The sequence below is a fragment of the Phoxinus phoxinus genome (assembly GCF_949152265.1).
Source record: "Phoxinus phoxinus genome assembly, chromosome: 23".
Classification (NCBI taxonomy): Eukaryota; Metazoa; Chordata; class Actinopteri; order Cypriniformes; family Leuciscidae; genus Phoxinus; species Phoxinus phoxinus.
In genome coordinates, this window is record NC_136898.1 from 4,146,717 (window position 1) to 4,173,162 (window position 26,446).

Sequence of the window (26,446 nt, forward strand, 5' to 3'; positions counted from 1 at the left end):
GGAAGATCCCTCATGAGGAGCCAATGTAAATCCCATTATTGATCGAGTGTTATGACTGGCCTTAAGCTTCCTTGACCCGTTTCCTCCAGGGGCGATTTAACCCGCGAGTGAAGACGTCTTCTCATTCGAGACCTTAATGACCCTCTTCACCTAAACTAGTGAGAACAGACTGACTAGACACATGAGGGGCATCACTGGTTATGGGACAACAGATATACAGTCAAACCAAAAATATTCTACAGATTTTTTTTAAACTAGTGGGTGCATTACACTATAGTTCATTTATGTAAGTGAGGATAGCAAAATAAAGTAAACTGTGACATATTATACCCAAAAATTCTTCATACAGTGGACTACCAGCCAAATTAATAAAAAATTTGGGACCAAAAATTATTCAGACACTTTGACTTGACCATGTTTTGCTGAAGTGTTTTTTCTTTAATTGCTAATGTGACCTTTTTACACACAGACTGAACTAAATGAATCATTGCTTGGTAATTGGTTGAGCTAAACTGGTTTTATCTAATTGTGTAGTAAAGTTTAACAGCTGACAGATATTCAACATAAGTCATGTGTGAGACAGTCTGACAGAAGGATGGACAAAACCAGTGAAATATCAACTGATTTGATCACTCTTGTCATATTTTATTACCATTTTCTAAACTATAGCGAATAAACTGTTATAATGTGAGCAATGTTGAAGGAATCTGAATAAATTTTGGGTTGACTCTACACATACAGATATCATAACTTCCTTGTTTCTTTGCAGTGTAATGAGACGTCGTTCTTCTTTGAAGCTCCCAGTAAGACGGCCTGCAAGAACCTGTGGAAGTGCAGTGTGGAGCATCACACCTTCTTTAGGTAGAACAGCCATTCTCTACATCATATCAAATGCAGGGTTATTATCGTCAGCTACGTTTACATTTATGCATTTAGCGGACGCTTTTATCCAAAGCAGTTCGTCAACGAGCCAACAATATCCGTAAGATACAATGGCAGGTTTATTTGACAACTAGATTAGTAAGCAAGCTAGATGGGATGGGGGGAGGTTGGCAGTTCTCTCCACCAGAGAGGAATAGAGACGGTGAAAGTTTTCGAGAGTGACTTTTGGTCTCTCGTTCTAAAGGAACAATAAGGCGTCCCTCATTCAGTGACCTTAGCTGGCGTGAGGGAGAATAAACTTGTAGGAGAGAATTGAGGGAGGTGCTGTTTCAGTGGTACTTCTGAATGCCAGTGTTAAAGGAGTAGTTCACTTTAAAATGAAAATTAGCCCATGGTTTACTCACCCTCAGGTCATCCTAGGTGTATGTGACATTCTTTTTTCAGACGAATACAATCGGAGTTATATAAAAAAATGTCCTGGCTCTTCCAATCTTTATAATGGCTTTTTCTGATTTTAAGTCCATAAAAGTGCACTTATCCATCATAAAAGTGCATCTATCTGTCATAAAAGTGAATTTATCCATCATAAAAGTGCATCTATCCATCATAAAAGTGCATTTATCCATCATAAAAGTGCATCTATCTGTCATAAAAGTGCATCTATCCATCATAAAAGTGCATCTATCATCATAAAAGTGCATCTATCCGTCATAAAAGTGCATCTATCTGTCATAAAAGTGCATTTATCCATCATAAAAGTGCATTTATCCATCATAAAAGTGCATCTATCCATCATAAAAGTGCATCTATCCATCATAAAAGTGCATCTATCATCATAAAAGTGCATCTATCATCATAAAAGTGCATCTATCCATCACAAAAGTGCATCTATCCATCATAAAAGTGCATCTATCCATCATAAAAGTGCATCTATCCATCATAAAACTGCATCTATCCATCATAAAAGTGCATATATCCATCATAAAACTGCATCTATCCATCATAAAAGTGCATATATCCATCATAAAAGTGCATCTATCCATCATAAAAGTGCATCTATCCATCATAAAATTGCATCTATCCATCATAAAAGTGCATCTATCCATCATAAAAGTGCATATATCCATCATAAAAGTGCATCTATCCATCATAAAAGTGCATCTCTCCATCATAAAAGTGCACCTATCCAACATAAAAGTGCATCTATCCATCATAAAAGTGTATCTATCCATCATATAAGTGCACCTATCCAACATAAAAGTGCATCTATCCATCATAAAAGTGCACCTATCCAACATAAAAGTGCATCTATCCATCATAAAAGTGCATCTATCCATCATAAAAGTGCATCTATCATCATAAAAGTGCATCTATCCATCATAAAACTGCATCTATCCATCATACAAATTGCATCTATCCATCATAAAAGTGCATCTATCCATCATAAAAGTGCACCTATCCATCATAAAAGTGCATCTATCCATCATAAAAGTGCACCTATCCATCATAAAAGTGCATCTATCCATCATAAAAGTGCATCTATCCATCATAAAAGTGCATCTATCCATCATAAAAGTGCATCTATCCATCATAAAAGTGCATCTATCCATCTTAAAAGTGCACCTATCCATCATAAAAGTGCATCTATCCATCATAAAAGTGCATCTATCCATCATAAAAGTGCATCTATCCATCATAAAAGTGCATCTATCCATCATAAAAGTGCATCTATCCATCATAAAAGTGCATCTATCATCATAAAAGGGCATCTATCCATCATAAAAGTGCATCTATTCATCATAAAAGTTCATCTATCCATCATAAAAGTGCATCTATCCATCATAAAAGTGCATCCATCCATCATAAAAGTGCATCTATCCATCATAAAAGTGCATCTATCCATCATAAAAGTGTATCTATCCATCATAAAAGTGCATCTATCCATCATAAAAGTGCATCCATCCATCATAAAAGTGCATCTATCCATCATAAAAGTGCATCTATCCATCATAAAAGTGCATCTATCCATCATAAAAGTGTATCTATCCATCATAAAAGTGCATCTATCCATCATAAAAGGGCATCTATCCATCATAAAAGGGCATCTATCCATCATAAAAGTGTATCTATCCATCATAAAAGTGCATCTATCCATCATAAAAGTGCATCTATCCATCATAAAAGTGCATCTATCCATCATAAAAGTGCATCTATCCATCATAAAAGTGCATCTATCCATCATAAAAGTGTATCTATCCATCATAAAAGTGCATCTATCCATCATAAAAGGGCATCTATCCATCATAAAAGTGTATCTATCCATCATAAAAGTGCATCTATCCATCATAAAAGTGCATCTATCCATCATAAAAGTGCATCTATCCATCATAAAAGTGCAGCTATCCATCATAAAAGTGCATCCATCCATCATAAAAGTGTATCTATCCATCATAAAAGTGCATCTATCCATCATAAAAGGGCATCTATCCATCATAAAAGTGTATCTATCCATCATAAAAGTGCATCTATCCATCATAAAAGTGCATCTATCCATCATAAAAGTGCATCTATCCATCATAAAAGTGCAGCTATCCATCATAAAAGTGCATCTATCCATCATAAAAGTGCATCTATCCATCATAAAAGTGCAGCTATCCATCATAAAAGTGCATCCATCCATCATAAAAGTGCACAAACGCATCGCTTCGCTTCAGAAGGCCTTTTTGATTCTGGATTCAGAATTTGATTCTGGCGACAATCCGGAGATTGTAAATATTTTAATGAATTAAATTAAAAATAAATAGATGACAAAAACACTTTAAAGTTTTAACTAAAATTAAAATAAAAAAAATCTAAGGTAATATATCAATGATACAAAAAGTTCAAACAACCTCATGCCCTTTAAAAACATCTTAATCCTGTCTAAGCTTCTTGTTTTAGTGCAGAAAGCCAAAAGCGCTCCGTCCTGTACGTTCTCACAGAGAAAGGCTGTGAACTCAAGGGCCCGGGGCTTTACTGAGGCTCTCGTTTACAGGAGAAGCTTTCGGGGGCTGTTCTGCAATCCTCCCCGCGTCGCCTGGCGCGCTCAGAGTCGTCTCTGGTGTTTGTTTCATCAGAGCGCTCCCCAAAGAGCTTTACGCCGCACAGAATGCAGGAGGCTGGAGATTTCTGCTGGTAATCCGCGTGTGAAACTTAAGATCGGGAAACACAAAGAGCGACGGGAGAGAGATTTAGACACGTTACATGTACACCTCCAAACTGTGTGAACAAAATACTAACATTTATTAGAATTATTGCTAACATTTTACAGTAAGGTCCCATTTGTTAACATCAGTAAATGCATTAGCTAACATGTATTTTTTACATGTTCATTGTTTGTTCATACACAGTTCGTGGATGTTAAAATTAACATTGACTAAGATTAATAAATGGGTAACACTTTACGATAAGGTTAGTTAGTTAACATTAGTTGTAATAGTTGTTAGTTAAAGGGATAGTTCACTTTGAAATTAAATTTTGGTATGTTTTAGCTTACCTGAAGTGCATCCAAGATGTCGGTGTCTTTGTCTCCGCAGTAGTTTCAATTTTGATATTTTTAGGTCAAACCGTTCTTGTCTGTCAGTCATATCATGCAGGTATATAGGTACTGTCTCAAATAGCATGCATAGAAAAGTCCAAATTAAAAAATTCCCCATCGTAAGTGCACATTGATGGCCACGAAACAAGCGGTTTGTGTGATAAAACTAACAGTATTTATATCGTTTTTATCTCTTTTACACAAACACGTCCAAGTGATCTTTTTTACTTAGTCTGCGCAAGTGCCGCAAAGCGCCGGAAGGAAGTGATCTCTCGCGCGTGTACGTCACTCATTGTTTACACCAGAACCTATGCACAGAACAGAGATTGTAGGTAGGACGGCTAATGGTACTAGTTTGCGCTTATCCGGGATGTTTAAACCGATGTAAAAAAATACATTTACGTAAGCTCGCGCGAACTCATCCGGGAGACCACTTCCAGAGCATTCCGGCGCTTTACGGCGCTTGCGCAGACTAAGTAAACAGATCAGATGGACGTGGTTGTGTAAAAGAGATACAAACAATATAAATGCTGTTCGTTTTATCACACTAATACTCTATTAAAATCTTGATAACATTAATTAATGCACTGTGAACTAAAATGAACTAAACAATGAACAGCTGTATTTTTATTAACTAACTAACTAACTAACGTTAAAGGGGTGGTATAATGCCCTTTTCACAAGATGTAAAATAAGTCTAGATGTCCCCAGAGTGTGTGTGTGAAGTTTTAGCTCAAAATACCCCACAGATATTTTTATATAGCATGTTAAAATTGTCACTTTTTTGAGGGTGAGCAAAAACACACCGTTTTGTGTCTGTCCCTTTAAATGTAAATGAGCTGCTGCTCCCGGCACAGGGGGCGGAGCTACAACAGCTCGTGTCCTTTTACCTCAAACACACATGCACTTAAAATTTTAGTCAGACAAAGATGGAGAAACTCAAGTAGAAGTGACAACATGTTGAAGCAACAGGACATTTCTGAATGGTTAGTTGATGAATTTATGTTGCTGATGTGTAGTTATCTTCTAGTCATTGATTAGCATATTCTATCATGATAATCTATAAATCGTGTTCAGGGGGCGGGGTTTATGTAAATTTTAGGGTTGGTGATGTCACCCGGGAGGAATGTCGTGTAGTCCCTACCAGCCGTTTGTTGTAGTCCTTAAAAAGTGATTTCTTTAAAAGCAAATATCTTCCTTTGCTTTGAACTTTGAGTGTTGTAACTTTCCAGATGTTGTTTATGCTCAAACAGCAACATTACACACTAACTAAAGTTAGAAAAGTGAAATCATAATCAACCACCCCTTTAACAAATATTAACAAATACAGTAACAAATGGATTGCTCATAATTAGTTCATGTTAGTTAATACATTAACTAATGAACCTTATTGTAAAGTGTCACCAATAAATGCCATAGAAGTATTGTTCATTGTTAGTTCATGAATCCTTATTATAAAGTGCCACTGAATTATTGTATTGTTTGTGTTGTTTGCTATTGCTATTGTAACTTGTGCAACTTGTGCTTGAACGAAACAGGACTGTCCGGACTTTAAGAACAAGCCAAATCATGTTCTGTCATCTTAACAGAGATCTCTGAATGTTTTATCCAGCAATAGCACAGTCTTGTACAACATGCACCAGTTCTAGTCTGATCTCTCGTTGTGTTTTGGGTTTTAATTTCTCTGCTGGTTGGATGTGTGTGTTATCAGAGCTGCATGTTTCTAGCTTTTGAATTTTAATGAGAGGAAAGCTCTCCTTTACGCTCGTTCTGTAATTTACCTCATTAAAATATGGGTGTAAACAACAGATTTGCTCCACAGATGTTTGAAAGGAGCATCCATGTTTCATCAGATGTAAAAAAATGTTTAAAGGAGAATGGATAAATACATAAAAACTGTAAATTAAAGCTTTCTTGTTCATCTAAATTACAGAATGCCAGAGAACGAGTCTAATTCGCTAACAAGGAAACTGTCCAAATTCAGCTCTCTGGGCTCGAAGCACCGCTACAGGTTAGTAAAAGAGAAATAAAATTAATTCAGAATGGTATTTTTAAAGAAATTAATGACTTTATTCAGCAAGCATGCATTGAATTGATCAAAAGTGACTTTTATAATGTTACAAAAGATTTATATTTCAATAAACGCTGTTCTTTTGAACTTCCTATTTATTGAAGAATCCTGAGAAAAATAAAGTATCACAGTTTTCACACAGATATGAAGCAGCACAACTGTTTTCAACATTGATAATAATCAGAAATGTTTCTTGAGCAGCAAATAATCATATTAGAATGATTTCTGAAGGATCATGTGACACTGAAGACTGTAGTAATGATGCTGGAAATACAGCTTTGATCACAGGAATAAATTACATGTTACGATATATTCACATAGAAAATAGTTATTTTAAATTGTTTTCACTGTTTTTACTGTATTTTTGATCAAATAAATGCAGCCTTGGTGAGCAGAAGAGACTTTTGTCTCATTAAAAACATTAAATAATCTTACCAACCCTAAACTGTGTAGAAGCAGTCATAAATCTAGTCAGATAAAAACACATGAGTTATTGAGAAATTACATTTAATATGTAGAGACAGAGATATTAGTCACAGACAGCGATATAATACTGGATGTGTGTTAAACAGCAGTGACTCATGTCCTTTATTCTCAGGGTTAGTCATTAAACAAACTTGCTTAAACGGCGGCATCACATCCATCAAATGTGGGCCAAACTCAAAAGAAAAGAAGGTCAAATAATTGGCAAATTGACAGCATCTTTGCAACACTCGAATCAACCACTAAACTCCCGTTTTAGAAGGAACAGTTCACCCAAAATAATTTATTTCATTTCATACAGGTACATGCTGTTTTTGAGTGAACCATTCCTTTAATTCACGTGTATTTTTACAGTGATGCAGGAAGACTTGAATCATAATGTGTGTTTCTGCTTCTAGTGGAAAAACTGCAACGCAAATCGTAAGAGAGCCGTCTGTGACTCTCCCCCGACCCGACCTACAGGTGATCCGAACCCGCAGCAAGACCTACCAGAAGAGAAGCGCACCGCCTGCAGGTCAGATGCATTTACTGTCACACTTGACTAACATCATGTGCTCTGAGACAACCAAACACACACTGCACCCTAGCAACTACCTGACAACCACACAAAACACCCTAGCAACTACCTGCCAACTACACAGAACACCCTAGCAACTGCCTGCCAACCACAGAACACCATAGCAACTGCCTGCCAACTACACAGAACACCCTAGCAACTGCCTGGTAAACACACACTACACCCTAGCAACTACCTGCCAACCACACAGAACACCATAGCAACTGCCTGCCAACTACACAGAACACCTTAGCAACTGCCTGCCAACCACAGAACACCATAGCAACTACCTGGTAAACACACACTACACCCTAGCAACTACCTGGGAACCACACAAAACACCCTAGCAACTACCTGACAACCACAAAGAACACCATAGCAACTACCTGGCAACCACACAGAACACCCTACAACTAACTGACAACCACACAGAACACCATAGCAACTACCTGGCAACCACACAGAACACCATAGCAACCTACCTGGCAACCACACAGAACACCCTAGCAACTGCCTTCCAACCACACAGAACACCATAGCAACTACCTGGCAACCACACAGAACACCCTACAACTACCTGACAACCACACATAACACCATAGCAACTACCTGGCAACCACACAGAACACCCTAGCAACTACCTGCCAAGCACACAGAACACCCTAGCAACTACCTGGGAACCACACAGAACACCATAGCAACTACCTGGCAACCACACAGAACACCCTAGCAACTACCTGCCAACCACACAGAACACCATAGCAACTACCTGGCAACCACACCGAACACCCTAGCAACTACCTGACAACCACACAGAACACCATAGCAACTACCTGGCAACCACACAGAACACCATAGCAACTACCTGGCAACCACACAGAACACCCTAGCAACTTCCTGCCAACCACACAGAACACCCTAGCAACTGCCTGCCAACCACACATAACACCATAGCAACTACCTGGCAACCACACAGAACACCCTAGCAACTACCTGGCAACCACACAGAACACCCTAGGAACTACCTGGCAACCACACAGAACAGCCTGACAACTGTATAGCAACACCAACTCATGGCAGGTTAAAAAAAAAAAAAAAAAAACTTGCCTTGCCTTACCTGCCAACCACACAGAACACCATAGCAACTACCTGGCAACCACACAGAAACCCATAGCAACTACCTGGCAACCACACAGAACACCATAGCAACTACCTGGCAACCACACAGAACACCCTAGGAACTACCTGGCAACCACACAGAACACCCTAGCAACTACCTGGCAACCACACAGAACAGCCTGGCAACTGTATAGCAACACCACCTCATGGCAGGATTGCTGTGAATATCTCCATTCACATTGTATAATACAGTTGGTGGACGTTACACTGACAACGTTGCATTCGGAGATCGACTACTTTTGACTGACAAAATTCCAGCCACCGGAAACACTGACTGATAAAGTGAGTCGTACAAAACCTTTCTTTTTAGTAAACTCTGTATACACAAACAATATAGTCAAAGCTGGAGTTCATGTGTAGAGCCGCTGGTGACACTTCCAGCAGTTTCATGTCGTGTCGAGCCGCATTAGTGTTTAAAAATAGCGATTTTGATGTTATCATTGTAGTGCCCAATACACTCCCATTCAAAAGGCATTTTGACCGAAAACGAAAATACAGTCAAACTTAAAATTGGAGTTTCCATCTAATTATGCTTTTACAAGCCTATCAGTTTTGGCGAGAGTTACCCTTTAAAAGAAAGCCTGCGTGTCACGTGACCTGCAGCTCAGGTGTGCGATCGGTCAGTTTGGTTCCACCTGAGCTGGTAAAACCACCTTCACTTCAGCGCTCCACAGGCATGTGATTGAGATCAACACTGTTGTTGCTCGGCTGAGACAGGAATGTGTGTGTGTGAAGCGGGTCGCACCTGACCTCCACGCATGAGCTCAAACGCAGCTCTATTGTTCTGTTCAGACGGCAATCTCTTGACACAACAGAGGAAAGCCGTGAGAGGCGGATACAGATGGACTCAGCCAGTGTGATTACGAGTTGTTCTGGTTAACTGGATGGAGACGCTAACATCAGATTGATGTCTCTGGCCACAATAGCACTCATGTTTCGGAAATATGTGCTTTAGGACGGACCAATGGAGGCCAGACGATCACAAAGACGGAGAACATGAGCGAGAGCCAGTCCAAAACCACTGCACTATCACCCGTCAAGAGGTATTAAACTCCTTCATTAAAGGGGTCATGAACTGGCTTTGTACATTTTTTTATATTGTTGTCTGAGATGACGTTCGCTTGGTTTTTACATAAAAAAACATCAAAATTAATAATAATCGGCTATTTTTTACGCTGGTTTTGAGCCTAGCTCCTGAAACGCTGGGTTTTTATGACCATGCTGCATTGAAGACTTGGAAGTAAACGCCCACTGCTATGATTGGATAACAGTTTTGCATATTCTAATGAGTTTCATGTCATGCGCGAGTCGGTGGGCGGGGCTAAACAGGCGGTGTTGATGTAGGCGTCGATCTTCTTCTGCGGAGGCGGGGGTTGATACCCTGTGACGTCATAGATCCCCACTTTGAAAAACCTGTCATTCGCTGAGCCTGGTGTCAATAAAAGCTTTTATTGGACTAAACAAGGACGTTTTCAGTTCTGAAACTTACAGGATATTCTTATAGTATGATGACCTCTTATATGTCAAAAGCTCAAGGAAGATATGATTTCTCAGTTCATCACCCCTTTAAGCCATCCAGAGATTATTGTTCTTAAACGGTAAACAATGACTTTCTTCCTCAAAACACTCTGAAATGAGGTCTCAATTGTTTCTCATAGGCCGCATTTACACTGCAGGTCTTAATGCCCAATTTAGATTTTTTTTGTTAGCTTACATGTTTTAAAAGTGACCCATAGCCAATATTTATATTCACTAATATACACTTGCCGAAACAACCAAAGGTAGACGTACTGACCCGGAAAATCTTAGGAAGTAAAAACGAATAAAAAATCGGAATTGGGTCATTTGAAGCATGTAATGTAAATGCGGCCACATCAATGACATCAATAGATACTGTGCTGAATTTCCTGTTTGTAAGGCGCTGTTCACAGCTGGTATTAAGATGTTTTGGTGGATCGGATCACAAGTGGACGACTCTAAATACAGGAGTAAACGGGTCTAAAGCGCTTTGAGCTCGTCCACTTTCTGCCACTTCCAGAGGGAGTGGAAAACACATTAGACCGGATTGCTTTCGTAGTGTAAACGCTCATGTGGTCGAATGTGTTCAAACCGCCACTAAAGACCGTCTGCTCTCCGTCTACTGACCTCATGAGGGAACATTACGGGAAGAGCTCTAGCCAGACGGGATTTAAACTTTATCGGCTGAAGACCCAAGTTTGGTTTGAAGACTAAAAACGAACCAAGCACAATGTTCTCTCTCCATTCCTGATTTCTAACACACACTCACAGCGTTCGGCTGATCTCGCGGCTCAGAGAAGGAACTAAAGCTGATGTTTTCCGTCGTCTCCAGGCGTGTTCATATGTAAATTGCGTGAGCTTATTTTGCCCATTAGATTGAAAGATCTGAAAACCCCCATTAATTTACCCTCCCTCAAAGAAATCAGGACAGAAGTGGTTGAAAGTGGACAGTAGAGGCGGATTAAAACACCAGGTGTAAAGGGGAATGTCTCCCTCGTCTACTTGTGATCCGATCGACTAAAACGCATCTCTATACCAGGAGTAGGAGTAAAAAGATCTAATTTTAGAGTGTTTTTCCAACAGGATTCTGTGAAATAGTAAAACATGCTTTTTGCAAACTATCACATATGTCAACATTCATCATTGTGTTTCATTGTATTTTCCCAAAGTCCCAATGCAAAGACAGACAGCACTTCAGACCAGCAGAACAAGCCCAGTGCACCATGGGAGGAAGATGCCCCACAGAGGTACAGGACTGATCGTGATTATGTGTTCAAAAGTTGACAATATATCTGGTGTATTTACCTTGGTACTCTTGCATTCATATTATATATATATATATATTTTTTTTTTTAGGTTTATTTGTATACTATTTTAGTAGTTATTCATATTTTGAGTGAGCATATTTAAAAAATATATTCTACTTTTAGTTTAAGTTTTTGTAATTTTATGTGCTTTTGTTATTTTTATCAAATTAAAATGTATATATCTATTTAGCTTTCATTTATTTTATTTAAATTTAGTTTGAGTCATTTTAGTTTCAATTTAAACATATTTCAGTTATTTGCCAAGGCAACATTTCTAAGTTTTTCATCTAATATTTATACTTTATTTTACTCCAATCCAATTTTTGTCAGTTACAGAAAACATTTTATAAATAGTTTTAGTTAACAGTAACACCTTTGTTATTTTAGTTTTATTATAGTTGTATTAATATTGCCTTTTATTTTTATACTTTTAGCTTTCATGTTAATTTTGTTGTTTTTGTTTGTTAATAATTCATTATGTGCTTATTGTCATGAATTGCGTGGAAGCAAAGACGGTAGTCGGATCTAAATGCAAGTAGACTTTAATCACTCAGAACTTGAATAAACTTATAACAAGGAACCGGGAAACTCACATGGAACGTACATACAATCACTGACAAGGAACAAGAGAGAACACAGGGTTTAAATACACAGAGGGGAACAGGGAACGAGACACAGCTGGGGCAAATGACATAAACGAGAGGGACCATACAACTAACAAGGCACACACCTGAAACAGAGGAACTAATAATTAAGCAGGCTAGGGATAAATGAATACAATAAGCACACACAGAATCAAGCAAACTGAATGAAATAAAACAGACCAAAAACACAGAAACAGAACCTGATCATCACATAATTCCCCCCTTCCGAAAGGCGTGACCTCACGCCGTTCAAGATCAAGGCGATGACCTGGGGGGGGGGGGGGGGGGGAGGGCGTCCTGGAGTCCCAGACAGGGTAGCTAGGGACCATGGATTCCAGGACGGCCTCGGAGCCGGTGGCCACGGCGGAGCAGGTCGTGAGGGTGGCCACGGCGGAGCAGGTCGTGAGGGTGGCCACGGCGGAGCAGACTTAGACGGGGACCAGGGCGGAGCAGACTTAGACGGGGACCAGGGCGGAGCAGACTTAGACGGGGACCAGGGCGGAGCAGACTTAGACGGGGACCAGGGCGGAGCAGACTTAGACGGGGACCAGGGCGGAGCAGACTTAGACGGGGACCAGGGCGGAGCAGACTTAGACGGGGACCAGGGCGGAGCAGACTTAGACGGGGACCAGGGCGGAGCAGACTTAGACGGGGACCAGGGCGGAGCAGACTTAGACGGGGACCAGGGCGGAGCAGACTTAGACGGGGACCAGGGCGGAGCAGACTTAGACGGGGACCAGGGCGGAGCAGACTTAGACGGGGACCAGGGCGGAGCAGACTTAGACGGGGACCAGGGCGGAGCAGACTTAGACGGGGACCAGGGCGGAGCAGACTTAGACGGGGACCAGGGCGGAGCAGACTTAGACGGGGACCAGGGCGGAGCAGACTTAGACGGGGACCAGGGCGGAGCAGACTTAGACGGGGACCAGGGCGGAGCAGACTTAGACGGGGACCAGGGCGGAGCAGACTTAGACGGGGACCAGGGCGGAGCAGACTTAGACGGGGACCAGGGCGGAGCAGACTTAGACGGGGACCAGGGTGTATGAAGCACAGAACTGGACGGGACCAGCAGCATAGGGAATTCGGGCGGTACAGGAAGCTCAGGGGTGTTAAGCCGTGCAAGGATCCATGTAGGTGCCGCCTCCATGGCCCTCTCAGGGTACCTCCTGCCCCCCCCCAAAAAATACTTGGGGAAATTTACGGGAGGAACCTCTGACCTGTAAGCGGGCTCAAGAGAAACCTCCCGGAGCTTGAAGACCGCAGGTAAGGCGAGGCGCCGAGGCGGGACCGGCAGGGCGAGGCGCAGAGGCGGGGCCGGCAGGGCGAGGCGCAGAGGCGGGGCCGGCAGGGCGAGGCGCAGAGGCGGGGCCGGCAGGGCGAGGCGCAGAGGCGGGGCCGGCAGGGCGAGGCGCAGAGGCGGGGCCGGCAGGGCGAGGCGCAGAGGCGGGGCCGGCAGGGCGAGGCGCAGAGGCGGGGCCGGCAGGGCGAGGCGCAGAGGCGGGGCCGGCAGGGCGAGGCGCAGAGGCGGGGCCGGCAGGGCGAGGCGCCTGGGAACGCCCTCCGGAGCCTGGCGAGCCCAACGAGTCCTTCTCCTTCTGCGACGGCGCTTCACTGGGCTTGACTCATTACTGGATGCACTTGACTCATTACTGGATGCACTTGACTCATTACTGGATGCACTTGACTCATTACTGGAAGCACTTGACTCATTACTGGAAGCACTTGACTCATTACTGGAAGCACTTGACTCATTACTGGATGCACTCGGCTCACTCGATTCACGCGGCTCACTGGGTTCGTCGAGGCTGACGTAAAGCTCTGGTCCGTCGAGCGCGGGCTCGGCTGGGCAGACGTGGAGCGCGGGCTCGGCTGGGCAGACGTGGAGCGCGGGCTCGGCTGGGCAGACGTGGAGCGCGGGCTCGGCTGGGCAGACGTGGAGCGCGGGCTCGGCCGGGCAGACGTGGAGCGCGGGCTCGGCTGGGCAGACGTGGAGCGCGGGTTAGGTGGGCGTCTCTCGCGACGTAGGGTCGGCCGAGTACGGGAGAAGCACAGGTTGAATGAAGCCCACGTGAAGCACTTTTACCTCCTCTGTTAAGCCCACAGCAAACGATGAACCACTCATAGAAAGAGCCCACTCGATATACTGACTCAGAGTCCCAGAAGGATCAGGCATGGGCATCGCTGAGTAGAGGGGCTCAGACAGTCCTCCACGGAAAAAAAACGACAAACACAAATCATTCAGGGGATGATTATGAGCCAGTTTCAGAAAGTCTGTCACGTAGTCCTCGATGGGTCGATTCCCCTGACGGAGACGCATGATCTCTACTGGATCCATCACGGGGTCCTGGGAACTACCTGCTAGATCCTGGTGTGGTCAGTGATTATGTCATGAATTGCGTGGAAGCAAAGACGGTAGTCGGATCTAAATGCAAGTAGACTTTAATCACTCAGAACTTGAATAAACTTATAACAAGGAACCGGGAAACTCACATGGAACGTACATACAATCACTGACAAGGAACAAGAGAGAACACAGGGTTTAAATACACAGAGGGGAACAGGGAACGAGACACAGCTGGGGCAAATGACATAAACGAGAGGGACCATACAACTAACAAGGCACACACCTGAAACAGAGGAACTAATAATTAAGCAGGCTAGGGATAAATGAATACAATAAGCACACACAGAATCAAGCAAACTGAATGAAATAAAACAGACCAAAAACACAGAAACAGAACCTGATCATCACACTTATATCATTTCATTATTTAATTTATACATTTTATATATTTTATATATTGCTATTATTTAGGTTCATTTAGTTTTATTTCAGTTTTAGTTTCCAGTTAATAATTTTAGTGCTTCAACACAAACTTCTTTCAGTTAATTGCCAAGGCAACATTTCTAATTTTCAAGTTGTTCAACTAATATTTATATTTTATTTTATTCCAGCTATATTTTAATGAACAGAAATGTTTTTAATAGTTTTAGTAAACGATGATGCCCCTGAATAACACTGATTCATATTCATGAACTGTGATATTTGATTGCATTGCATGCACACACAAACACACTAATGCCACTGTAGTGTTTGCTTCTGTTTTCTGTGCATTCTTGTCCCCTCTAATCTGTCCCGTCTTTGTTTTTCCTCAGCGGACTGTACAACTCGGCCAGTGAGCGGAACAAATCTCCCAAATTCCCAAAAGCTCACAGACGTTCACCCTCAGGGGGCAGCGAGAACGAGACGGCTCACTCGGCCCGCCGCAGGTGTGTGCTCATGTGCTCACATGCATTTCCATTCTGCATTAACACTCATTTATGACCTAAGCTGTGTTGAGAATCACCCCCTATACCCTCATTCACTATTCCCTACATTACTCCACTAATATAGTCCAGTTGAAGGAGTGAATAAAAGCGAGTGAGTGAATTCAGACACTTTTGTGTAGTCTGTGCTTGCTGTTTAACAATCATTTGAAACTTAGCAAACTGGCAGCTCCAGGAGTAATGAAAAGATTTATCTTCTACTCTGGCACGGAAACTAGCATGTATAAACCTTACTTAATAAGCAATAAAATAGTAAGTTATATCAGTGTGATATTACACTGTAGCCACATTGGACCAGCGGTTGGGAAAATGGACGGATGGATGATTCAGCCACGGTGCATTTTCTGGCGAGACGCAGGAATTCATTCGGCACGCGACACTCACAGTGGATTATGGGTATTCTTTAGCCGTTGAATGAACACTTGTTATTGTGGTGCATTATGGGATTTAATGAGTGTGCACTCGATAATGTCCACTATGGTTTCGGACACCACTACAAATGGTTGTCCTCTCAAATAGTGCCCTATTTAAAGGAACACGCCAACTTTTTTGGGACTTATTTACCGTATCCCCCAGAGTTAGATAAGTCCATACATAAACTTTTCATCTCCGTGCGTGCCGTAACTCTGTCTGACGCACCCACCGCTAGCCTAGCTTAGCACAAAGACTGGAGGTAAATGTGAGTCAGACAGAGTGACGGAGATGAGAAGGGTATGTATGGACTTATCTAACTCTGGGGGATACGGTGAATAAGCTAAAGTTCTAAAAAAGTCGGCGTGTTCCTTTAAGGGTATAAGGGGCGATTTCGGACACAGCCCTTGTGTCTTAATGCAGTTTGAGGAAGCACCTAAGAGTCTTTTGAACATCAACACTGAGGCTGTGTCCGATGCCTTATCAGGCAATAACTTCGCAGGCAGCGTTCTCACACGAATGTTCCTCACAAAACTGATTTCGGACAGACTTTTGAAGCTGTGTAACGGTTTAATGATCTGCAGCACAATAGAGCCAGATTTATTAAAAAATAAGCAAATAATTGAATTTCTACAATAGTAATTTCTCGCTAGAGATGACATCAGAAGTGGAAAATGATTTCCACACAACTTTCAGATGCCATCTTTATTTTTTAGCTCAACTGTCAATAGAAAGCACAGGATTGTGGGATTTCAATCAGATGAGGGTATCTCAGGAGATGTGCCTTGATGCCGTCCTCTCTTGTAAAGCAGCATTTCTAAGCTTTCACACACAGCCTGAAACTGAATCCAGACGCGTTTGCTCCCTCTAGTGGACATAAAATGGAACAAATGTCCTTTGTACTACGAAGCCAAACACAAAGTTGCATCTGAAAAATTCCTTTGGTCCTTTTATAATTATTGATAACACCCTGGCCTGAATATGTTGTTACAAATGGCATCATGTAAACATGATTTGATACTTCTTTTTCAGACAAAGTCTCATTGTCTGGCAGTAAAGGAGCTGAAAGTTACTCTAGTTCTGAGATCTGGGCATCAATAAGACTCGAGGAACTGATGAAACAATGCCTGAGAATAAATAAATAGTGATCAGTCCTCAAAGCATCGCAGGCGTTCGTGTCTGTCAGAGATGATCAAACGGCCAGTGTTTCTCTTTAAACGCCCCTCCTTGTGTTTTGTTTCTCCAGGAGAGGTCAAACCACTGACGACCCACAGGCCAACAAGCAACACAGGAGGAGGTTCACTTCTATTCACTACTATTACTGCATTTTTATATATAAAACTATTTAATAGTCTAGTTTAATAGGCGAAACCTGCAGAATGAATTGTGTTAAACAGCTGAGTGTGAATCACAGTTTTTTTGGGAGCTAAAAGCACAATCAGATTCACCAAAATGTTTAATAAATGATCATGCATGTATAAGATGTGTAATTTTTTATTTTATAAAGAAGGGGTTCATACTCAATTATTTTTAAAGGGGTGGTAAAGTATGATTTCACTTTTCTAACTGTAGTTAGTGTGTAATGTTGCTGTTTGAGCATAAACAACATCTGCAAAGTTACAACGCTCAAAGTTAAAAGCAAAGGGAGATATTTGCTTTTAAAGAAAAGGACTACAACAAACGGCTGGTACGGACTACACGACATTCCTCCCGGGTTAGTGACATCACCAACCCTAAAATTTACATAAGCCCCGCCCCCGGGAACACACAGTACATGTTGAGAAGAGGAAGAGTTGTTGTAGTCGAGTGCATTTGTGAGTCAGCTCAAACTTTAGCATCCATCTTTTCACATGCAATAGAAAGCCACTCTGTGTGCATCTCACAACAGTTCCTATACGAGCGATTTATAGATTACCATGACAGAATATGCTAATTGAAGATCGTTAACTTGACATCAGCAACATAAACTCATCAACTAACCATTCAGAGACGTCCTGTTGCTTCTACATGTTGTCACTTCTTCTTGAGTCTCTCCATCTTTGTCTGACTCCGTTTTAACATTAAAGGCAGAACAGTTTCTGTCATTAGTGTGTGTGTGTGTGCGTGAGGTAGTCTCAGCTGCTAACTCATGAGCTCTTGAAACCCCGCCCTCTGCAGCAGCTCATTTGCATTTAAAGGGCCAGGCACAAAACGGTGCGTTATTGCAAACCCTCAAAAAGTGACAACTTTAACATGCTATATAAAAATATCTGTGGGGTATTTTGTGCTGAAACTTCACACACACACTCTAAGGACATCAGAGATTATTTTACATCTTGTGAAAATGGCATTTTACCACCCCTTTAACCCCTTATCAAGCGCCCCTATTTTTGAGAATTTTCTGAAAACGGCATACCCAAATACAAATGTCTGTAGCTCTTAAACCCTATGGTCCACATTCATAATTCTTGTCTTTTTTTAAACTAGACAATTGAATCTTTGTTACCCAAGAGTCAATTTTAACTCAAAGTTGAATAGGAAAAGAGTAAAACAAGGTAAATTGACATGAAAGTGACTTACGATTTCTTTGAATGAACTTAACTTAGGGAAAAATTGATCAGACTTTTATGTCAAAGGCCTGAAAACACCATAAAGATAAAATTTAATGTCTGGACATGTTTTGAGTCAAATTTGAGATTGATACTCCCAAAAATGTAGTTTCTGTAAGCTTTTATTGATGAAAAGTATAGGCGTCCTTTCCAAAAACCTATTTGGAGACTCCAATAGACACCTGATAACCAAATGACATAAGAGTAAACAGTACATACTACATGCATGTATATCAATTCAAGACTGTTTTGCCCATCAAACCACACAATAAAAAACTATTTCAGCAAAACATTTTAACATTTTAACAAAATACCCTTTATTTTGATCAATTCTAATAGCAAAAACAGTGAAATAAAACGTCTATCATTAAATGTATAGCCTAGACATTCCAGAAGTGACCGTTTTCCAACTAATGTATAATATATATATATATAAAAAATAGTTTTAGAACATTTGTAATTAGAACAGTGTTTTTTACTCAAATAAATTACAGTAAACGGATTATTATAATGGATATCCTATTACTTTCTGCTGCTCTTCGTCGCTTCTTCTCTCCACCTTCTTCAAAACACCACCAAAGTATTCTGTAGTCGACGATCAATGGTAGAGATGTTCAGATATAAGCTTTGGATTAAATCCGTGTGTTTATATACTGTCTATGGTTTATTCGAACTCCGTGGGCAAAACGATGTAAAACAACGCTATGTGTGTGTATGTGTCGGCGCACTATGTGTGTGCGCTCTTGCGTGTGGAATGGCGAAAGCGCACGTGTGAATGAAAAGTTTGCGCTTTGTTCTTGTATTACACGTTTCATGCAAGCAGATTCGTCAATCACTGCATCGATGTTGGTTGGTCAATACTCCCATCAATCAAAACTTTGCTGACTAGACATTGGCTGGCTTTATCCAGGCTTTTATCCAGTTGAACACCGAGGAGCGCGATTGACAGTTCGCGCATCCGGTAAAATGCTCCCTTTTTGTTTCAGTCAATAACAAAGCCTGTGATTGAAGGATAGACACGAGGGAGGGCTCAATTTACCCGGAAGATTCCAAACTACGGGGGAGATATGGCTTTTGAACGTTGGAATCGATATTTCATTGAAAATGAACATGATGGATTACTCTAACTCAAAACGCTCATGTAAACAAAGGAGGATATTTCGTTTTTTTCCCTATTTTGTTGTTGTTTTGGATTAAACAGTGGGATGCATTTTGAAGAGTAGACCCTTACATTGAAATGTATGCTGGTGTTTCTTGGATTCGTCCGAACTGATCTGAACCATACGCGATCAAAGATAAGTATTGCCGTTCATTGTGTTCATGTTTACAAGGTCAGTCAGTCAGCATTTAATTTAACCCTTTCCTCTCTGGTGTATTGATTGCAAAAACAAGCTCAGAACATGATTCTTGAGTGTTTTAGCTTTCAAATGATGCATAGTTTATGATAGTTGATTGAATATTTGTTATAAAACAAAGCCGATAAAAAGTAAGAAAAGTTTAGCCACGCCCCTTCGGCCCGCCCGCGGGCCGGTGCTTGATAAGGAGTTTTTAAGAACATCTAATTTGGAGTACAGATGCCATTTTAATTTGCATACCATTTCTAATTGCATACTACCGGTATTTCTTGTATTACAATTTTTTGTTTCATTTTGTTTTTGCAAAACTGATGTTGATAAACATTTTAGAATGATTCGGGAATGTGTGTCCCTCTTTCATTCTGTCCTGTCACCTTTTGACCCCTCTGATTTGCCGCTTAGATCCCGTTCCCGTGGCAACACCAGCAGTGGCAGCGAATCCGAGAATTCCAACAGGGAACATCGTAAAAAAAGAAACCGGTGGGTGAATCCACTGAGCTTTCGGGACAATACAATTCAGAGGGCTGCTGTCCTGGTGCTCTCGTGAAATATGTGCACAGTATAAATTATGCAATTTATGGAATTTTTAATGGAAATTGGGAAAGTCTTTGGGAAAATCTTTTCTGTCTGAAAGAAAGCATGAATTTGAATGACAGTACCAATGCATTGACTAGTATAAATGTGTGTGCGCCGCAGGTCCCGCCAGGAGAACGAGATGGTGGATTCTGGGCCGCAGTGGGAGGTCGTGCTGCGCAGACAGAAGGAGAAAACACCAAACGATCCCAACCATCGTCGCTCACGGCACCGCTCGCGATCGTAAGCCTGAAATACTAACCCTGATCATTTATTTTCAATGGAAAGGCTATTGAATATTTAGACAAAAAAAAGATTGCAGATGTTTTATTCGTCGACTATCATATTTGATACATCAGCCTTTAATATAGTATGATATAGTGAGAATATGGTGGAACAACTCCTCTATTTTTATTCAGCAGCCCAAACTGAGTAAGAATATGCAATTAGGTGCAGTTGCTGATATTCATATGGCTAAAAAAGTAAGATGATATTCTGATAGTTTGTAATGTAAATCAAGGCGATCTTTACAACAGTATAGCTGATTACTGAAATAAAATGTATATACATATCTACCTATATTTTCATTTTCAATTATACAGTATATTTTCACTTTCAATCGTATGTCTTGGTAAGATTATATTTAAATGCTCAGTTTTATGATCAAAGCTCTGTATTTTCAAAACATATAATGTAATGCAGTGCAACTATTATATATTCAATGGAGCTGATGGATCATATTTTATACTCGCATGATTTTTCTATAAAATTATGTATGGATAATTAAGTCAAGTTGAAGTAATTTTGAAGTAAAATCTATGATATGACGATGTCTTACGCCAGTCTTCAAACTTTCTCTTGACGTAGACGAAGTCCTGACGTTCAAGCTAAAGAGCAGCTCTGGAAACACATCCAGTGAGTTAACGTCACTAATTAGCATTATTAATAAATCAATCTATGATAAAGCAGAAGATGAGTCGTGATGATCATTTTATGTTTGTGAACAGGAAGGACCTGATCGATCCTTCCGGTCTCTCTGAGGAGCAACTGAAGGAAATCCCGTACAAGAAAGTGGAGTGAGTCACATCAAACTGTCCTATGAAAGATGTGCTAACCTACAATTGTCAGATTACATTTTTTTACTTGCATGAAACAAGTTCATTGAGATGTTACCATATATAACTATTTAGGATAGCCAAAAAAAAAAAACGTATGTACACTCTAAAAAATGCTGGGTTGTTTCAACCCAATTTTGGGTCAAATATGGACAAACCCCAACATTGGGTAAAAAATGTAATAAAAAAATGTAACCCAATGGCTGGGTTTGTCGATATTTGACCCAAAATTGGGTTGAAACCCAGCATTTTTTAGAGTGTACCCGTTAAAAATTCAATTCAATTCATTTTTATTTATTTTATATTTACAGAAAATGCATATGTCTATGTTACAATTTAGAGTGATCTGTTATCAGAGGTGACTGTGTCCAAGTTATGGATTTAAAACATTTACATATAAAAATCACAGTCGGCTTATAATGTATTAATTTAAACAACGTATTAATTTAAGGCAGAAACAATGAGCTCATTGAAGTAATGAATACATGTTTGTTAACCAAGAATTAAGATATGCAGAAGATTTTTGCCTTGCTGAAAAAAAAAAAAAACGTTTTTCCTGCAAATATAATTACTGTGTAAATACATTTAAACCGCATCACATTAATATGTTACATAATTAAACCACTGTGAAATGTGTCTTTTGACTTTAGATGCTCCATTCCTCATTGCGATGAAAAGTTAAAATATTTTTTATTTAATTGTGATTTAATTAAGATGAAAGAATGACTTTTCTAGTAATCAATGTTAAATTAAATAATATAAAAAATAATTTAGTTGCAGTATATGTGTGAAACTATTAAAGAGAGCGAATGGGAAACTATCACTATATATGGACTGATTATATATGAATTTTTTTATGTCTAAAACATCATAAAACATCAAATATTCCCACAAATAAACCCCCAAATTGTTATATTTGATAACACGGTTGCAAACATGTATGCAAAGACTGTTTGTTGGAGCGTTAAAGTGGGCATCTTCAGATCTCATGTGAGTGACAGGTTGTCCCGCCCTCGCTAGTGAACACGCCATCAGAGAAGACGAGGGAGGGAAGATATTCTGATTAAAGATTATGAGGCACATGAATAAAAAATAAGAAAGATGATGTCTGTCAGTGTGTAAAAATCCCCAGTGCATTCCACTGAAAATAAGTGACCATAGAAATCATGCATTATTCCTGTCCCCGATGAGCTGCATGTAATATAGCTGGGATATATCAGTCTCATGAATGCTGAGTTTGCAGTAACCCGGAAAGTAAGCCTTTAAAGACTTGGTACAAAGATGCAAACAACTGCATGTGTCTCGTTTCAGGACACAAGGCGACCCGATCAAGATCCGCCATTCACATTCTCCCAGGAGCTTCCGGCAGTTTCGGCGCTCCCACTGTTCGGATGGCGAGAGGTCTGTGCTCTCCGAGGTCAAGTAAGTCCTGAGCGCTCAAAGGGATTTTTCAGAACACACTCACTGTCACTGTTCTTCATTTTAAAGTATTATGTTCTTGATTTTGTTTTGGGCTCTACTAGAAAAGGTTTTCATGCTTAAATGTTCAAAAAAACACATTATTTTCCACCATATTCTCCATCGTTGCAGCTCCTCTCTTCCCAGTCTGTCAGTAACGCTCTGTTTAGTTCCTGTCTCTGTGAAGCCCCTCCTTCTGAAAAGCACACTTTTGGACACGATACGATGGACACTTTACTATCCCATGAGGCCACGGGAGAGGATTAATGAATGGCAATGAAGTGACGTAACTGACGCTGGTAGATCACATGAAAATGACAACATGGCGAATGTAGTGCGTCCAGATTACATAATACACACACTCATACTATAGAACAAACTTTTTTAGCAGTCACACAGTAAGTACTTATAAAAAATAAGTACCTGCTCAAGAGAGATTTTGGATGCAACATGGCGACAATACACTAATAAGTAACTAACTAACCAGGCCACGCCGCTTTATTCTGCGTATGCCTTCGGTGGGAATTATTTAAATGAGGAATATTGTGACAATGGAGGCGTTTCAGGGAGTTCAGAAACACTGACACTGATATAGAGAATATCTGGAGAGACTTAATGCTTTGTAACTTTGCAGAGCTTTTTCATGCTCAAACGGCAACATTACACACTAAAGAAAGATGAACATGTTAAAAAGCATAATAGGTCCTTTTTAATGCTCGTTCCACTTCTTGATGTCTGCAGCTCTCGGACGGATCTGGTTCCTCCTCTCCCTGTGACCCGCACCGCAGACGTGCCCGGCTCCAGCTCGACCCCTGCGCAGGTCAAACGCCCTCCTCCTTCATTCCTGCAAACGCATGCTTCATTATTAAACTCGTGGAAAGTTTCATTGCTAATTTAAATATTAACCTTTAGAGTCAGTCATAAAGACTATATAATATTCTGTAATTTCCGATGAGTTTCTTTGGGTTTTAAAAGACAATTAATTGCACTGACACTACAGCTCAACCTCTCAAACTAAATTGAGCTGAATGATTTCTGAAGGGTCATGTGACACTGAAGACTGGAGTAATGATGCTGAAAATCCAGCTTTGATCACAGGAATAAATTATATTTTAAAATATATTACAACAGAAAACTATGGAAGCTTGTTTCCGCTACAGAATAATAATATAAAAGGTAATAGCATCTTTTTTTCTCACAATTGCGAGTTTACATCTCACAATTCTGAGAAAATACGCCAGAATTGCAAGATATAAACTCAGAATTGCATGTTATAAAGTCAGAATTGCGAGTCAATTTTGTTGCAATTGTGAGTCTACAGGTGAAACTCAAAAAATTTGAATATGGTGCAAAAGTTCATTTATTTCAAGAATTCAACTTAAATTAAAACTAATATACTATATAGACTCATTACATGCAAAGTGAGATATTTTAAGCCTTTATTTGTTATAATTTTGATGATTATGGCTTACAGCTTATGACAACCCCAAATTCAAAATTAGAATATTGTGAAAAGGTTTTCATAATCATCAAAATTATAACAAATAAAGGCTTGAAATATCTCACTTTGCATGTAATGAGTCTATATGATATATTAGTTTCATCTTTTAAGTTGAATTACTGAAATAAATGATCTTTTGCACCATATTATAATTTTTTAAGTTTCACCTGTATATCTCGCAATTTTGACTTTATATCTCGCAATTAAATAAAGTCGTAATATTGTAATATTATTTCACAATACTACTGTTTTTACTGTATTTTTTATCAAATAAATCTTTCAATAAGACTTGATCTTTCAAAAACATACCGTCATATAATCCGTGTCTGATGTTTCTCACTGTGATTTTTGTTTTGTTCCTTCAGAAGAAGAAAGGCTCCAAAGACACTCTCTCGGAGAGCTCTGAACAGGACACTAAAAGCACCGCCAAGGTGGTGAAGACCGTACACACATCTCGAGTGAAGGCAGAAACGTGAGCGACGCGTCAGGGACGAGCGAAGGGAAAGTCACGCTCTGCTGGAGTCTGCATGAAAAACACTGAAGTGATCCAGATACACGGACACCCTCAATGCAAATCTGTCATCGTACTGCAGAAACTGAAATGCAAAAGTTCGTTTATTTCAGTAATTCAACTTAAAAGGTGAAACTAATATATTATATAGACTCATTACATGCAAAGTGAGATATTTCAAGTCTTTATTTATTATAATTTTGATGATTATGGCTTATAGCTGAAAACCTTTTCACAATATTCTAATTTTGAAGCCATAATCATCAAAATTATAACAAATAAAGTCTTGAAATATCTCACTTTGCATGTAATGAGTCTATATAATGTATTAGTTTCACCTTTTAAGTTGAATTACTGAAATAAATGAACTTTTGCACGATATTCAAATTTTTCGAGTTTCGCCTGTAGTTCATAAATCAGTTTAATTCTACAGTTAAACATATTTCTTCACATGGTCTAGAGTCTCCTGTGAAATTAGATTGATTTCCTACTGACAATCAAATGAAGGATGGTGGACCGTTGTATAGTTCACACGACTCAGTCTGATATTGTCGCAAACAATATCTTTTGAACACATTTTCGTACAGTATTAAACGTCTGTGAGCTAAATCAGCATGTGGGAATGGTGGTAAACAGTGCTTTGTATTATTATTATTATTGTTGTTGTTGTTGTTTGTTGTGTCCTCAGATTTTAGAGTCAGCTCTGCTGTAGGAAATGTTGCTGCTGTATTTCTATTTTTGTTTTTGCACAATAATGTAGACTCGTTTCTGTTTAAAAAAATCACTGTAACTAAACTGGAAGCTCAAATTCTTGTCAATAAAGACATTTCATGACATTCACACTGGGGTTGTTTGACCTGCGTGTTGAAGTAACACAGCCAGTAGAGGGAGGTGGTAAAGATATTAAACAGTAATGTACAGATACAGGTAATCATTGTATTGGGGAAACACAATACAGTTGGGCAAAAAAGTATTTAGTAAGCCACCAATTGTGCAAGTTCTCCCACTTAAAAAGATGAGAGAGGCCTGTAGTTTTCATCATAGGTGCACTTCAACTCTGAGGACAAAATGAGAATGAAAAAAAATCCAGAAAATCACATTGTAGGATTTTTAATGAATTTATTTGCAAATTATGGTGGAAAATAAGTATTTGGTCACTTTACTTTTTTCAATTTGAACTTTTTAAGTTATTCACCTTTTAAGAGTCACAAACGACAGAATATGGCCGTTCATACGTGTTATCAACAGCTCCCTAACAAATTATTAATTTAACATAATTCAAAGAATATATAACCTTCCTTTAAGTAACATCATTTTATATATATTCAATTGTGTTTGATTCACTGACCCATATGTAAATATTCACTGGAGAAATAGCTTGAAAAACATG

The 26,446-nt window shown here is 39.9% G+C and overlaps 1 protein-coding gene across 1 annotated transcript in view; it reads left to right on the forward strand.

The window, feature by feature from the left end:
* Positions 1-25,896, forward strand: part of epb41l4a (erythrocyte membrane protein band 4.1 like 4A) — a 57,282-nt gene extending 31,386 nt beyond the window's left edge. The window contains exons 10-23 of the mRNA XM_079599176.1: positions 770-861; positions 6,393-6,470; positions 7,412-7,527; positions 9,704-9,791; positions 11,436-11,513; positions 15,374-15,487; positions 17,202-17,252; positions 20,301-20,378; positions 20,595-20,714; positions 21,339-21,386; positions 21,479-21,547; positions 22,898-23,008; positions 23,786-23,864; positions 24,911-25,896. Coding sequence (XP_079455302.1) covers positions 770-861; positions 6,393-6,470; positions 7,412-7,527; positions 9,704-9,791; positions 11,436-11,513; positions 15,374-15,487; positions 17,202-17,252; positions 20,301-20,378; positions 20,595-20,714; positions 21,339-21,386; positions 21,479-21,547; positions 22,898-23,008; positions 23,786-23,864; positions 24,911-25,021 — 1,233 coding nt within the window. The 3' untranslated portion in view covers positions 25,022-25,896. The remainder of the gene's footprint in view (positions 1-769; positions 862-6,392; positions 6,471-7,411; positions 7,528-9,703; positions 9,792-11,435; positions 11,514-15,373; positions 15,488-17,201; positions 17,253-20,300; positions 20,379-20,594; positions 20,715-21,338; positions 21,387-21,478; positions 21,548-22,897; positions 23,009-23,785; positions 23,865-24,910) is intronic.
* The last annotated feature ends 550 nt before the right edge of the window (positions 25,897-26,446 follow it).